Genomic DNA, 1,087 nt, shown 5'->3' with positions numbered 1-1,087 from the left:
CGCGGGGTTGTCCCCGTGTGGCGGCGGGGGAGGGGGGACAGGGGTGTCCCTGTGGGGTGCGGCGGTGGCATCCCTGTGTCCGTATCCCCGGCGGTGCCACTCGTGTCCCCAGGTGGCACTGCCACCGCTGTCCCTGGGTCCCCACGCTGTGTGGCACTGCCACCGCTGTCCCCACGCGGTGCGGGGGCTCCATCCCTGTCCCCGTGTCACCACGTTACACACCAATGCCACCCTGTGTTCCCACACTCCATGGCAGTGCCACCCCGTCCCCATGTCCCTGTGTCCCCAGTGGTGCCAGCCACCTCCATCCTCCTGTCCTAATGCCCTGTGCCACTACCACCCGTGTCCCTGTGTCCCCTCTGAGCCCTGGGGACAGCCCTGTCCGCAGCCTGGAGCAGATGGCACCCCTGTCCCCATGTCCCTGCAGGACGTGGCAGTGCCACCCCTGTTGCCATGTCCTCTCTGAGCCGGGGTTGGTGACAGCCGTGTCCCCGTGTCCCCAGCCTGGAGCAGATGGTGGCCGCCAGCCCCGGGAAGACGCCCATCAGCCTCCTGCAGGAGTATGGGACACGCTTAGGACGGACCCCCGGCTACGACCTGCTCAAGGCCGAGGGCCAGGCCCACCAGCCCAACTTCACCTTCCGCGTCACCCTCGGGGACATCAGCTGCACCGGTGGGACCCCAGAGCCCCCGGGGACCCCCCGTCCCCTTGGGGAGCCCCCACAACCAGCCTGGGCCACCCGTGTCCCCCGTGTCCCCTTGGGGACATCGGCTGCACCGGTGGGACCCCGAAGCCCCGTCCCCACACTGGGAACCCCTTGTCACCCCCAAGGGTCCCCCCCATGCTGCAGGAGGGGGGCACAGAGGGGGATCCCCAAAATCCTGGGTGCTGCTGGGGGTCCCTGGGGCCTGTGGGAGGTGGGTGGTGGGGAGGGGTCCCCAGGGTGTCCCCTGGGTGTCTCCTGACCCCCTGGTGTCCCCCAGGGCAGGGTCCCAGCAAGAAGGCGGCGAAGCACAAGGCAGCCGAGGTGGCCCTGAGGCTGCTCAGAGGGGGGGGGGCCATGCTGGAGCCCCTGGAGCACAGGTG

General features: G+C 70.0%; 1 protein-coding gene across 1 annotated transcript in view; it reads left to right on the top strand.

Moving 5' to 3' along the window:
• Nucleotides 1–135: 135 nt before the first annotated feature.
• The window catches only part of LOC121660628 (RISC-loading complex subunit tarbp2-like), a 3,324-nt gene continuing 2,372 nt past the window's right edge, over nt 136–1,087 (top strand). The window contains 2 exon segments of the mRNA XM_042020039.1: nt 136–673; nt 985–1,084. Of these exon segments, the coding sequence (XP_041875973.1) occupies nt 514–673; nt 985–1,084 (260 nt within the window). The 5' untranslated portion in view covers nt 136–513.

The sequence above is a fragment of the Corvus kubaryi genome, unplaced genomic scaffold (genome assembly GCF_017639235.1).
Source record: "Corvus kubaryi isolate FWS band 111438036 unplaced genomic scaffold, C.kubaryi_AGA036_p1.0 36715, whole genome shotgun sequence".
Lineage (NCBI taxonomy): Eukaryota > Metazoa > Chordata > Aves > Passeriformes > Corvidae > Corvus > Corvus kubaryi.
This window is presented reverse-complemented; position numbering and strand designations above follow the sequence as displayed.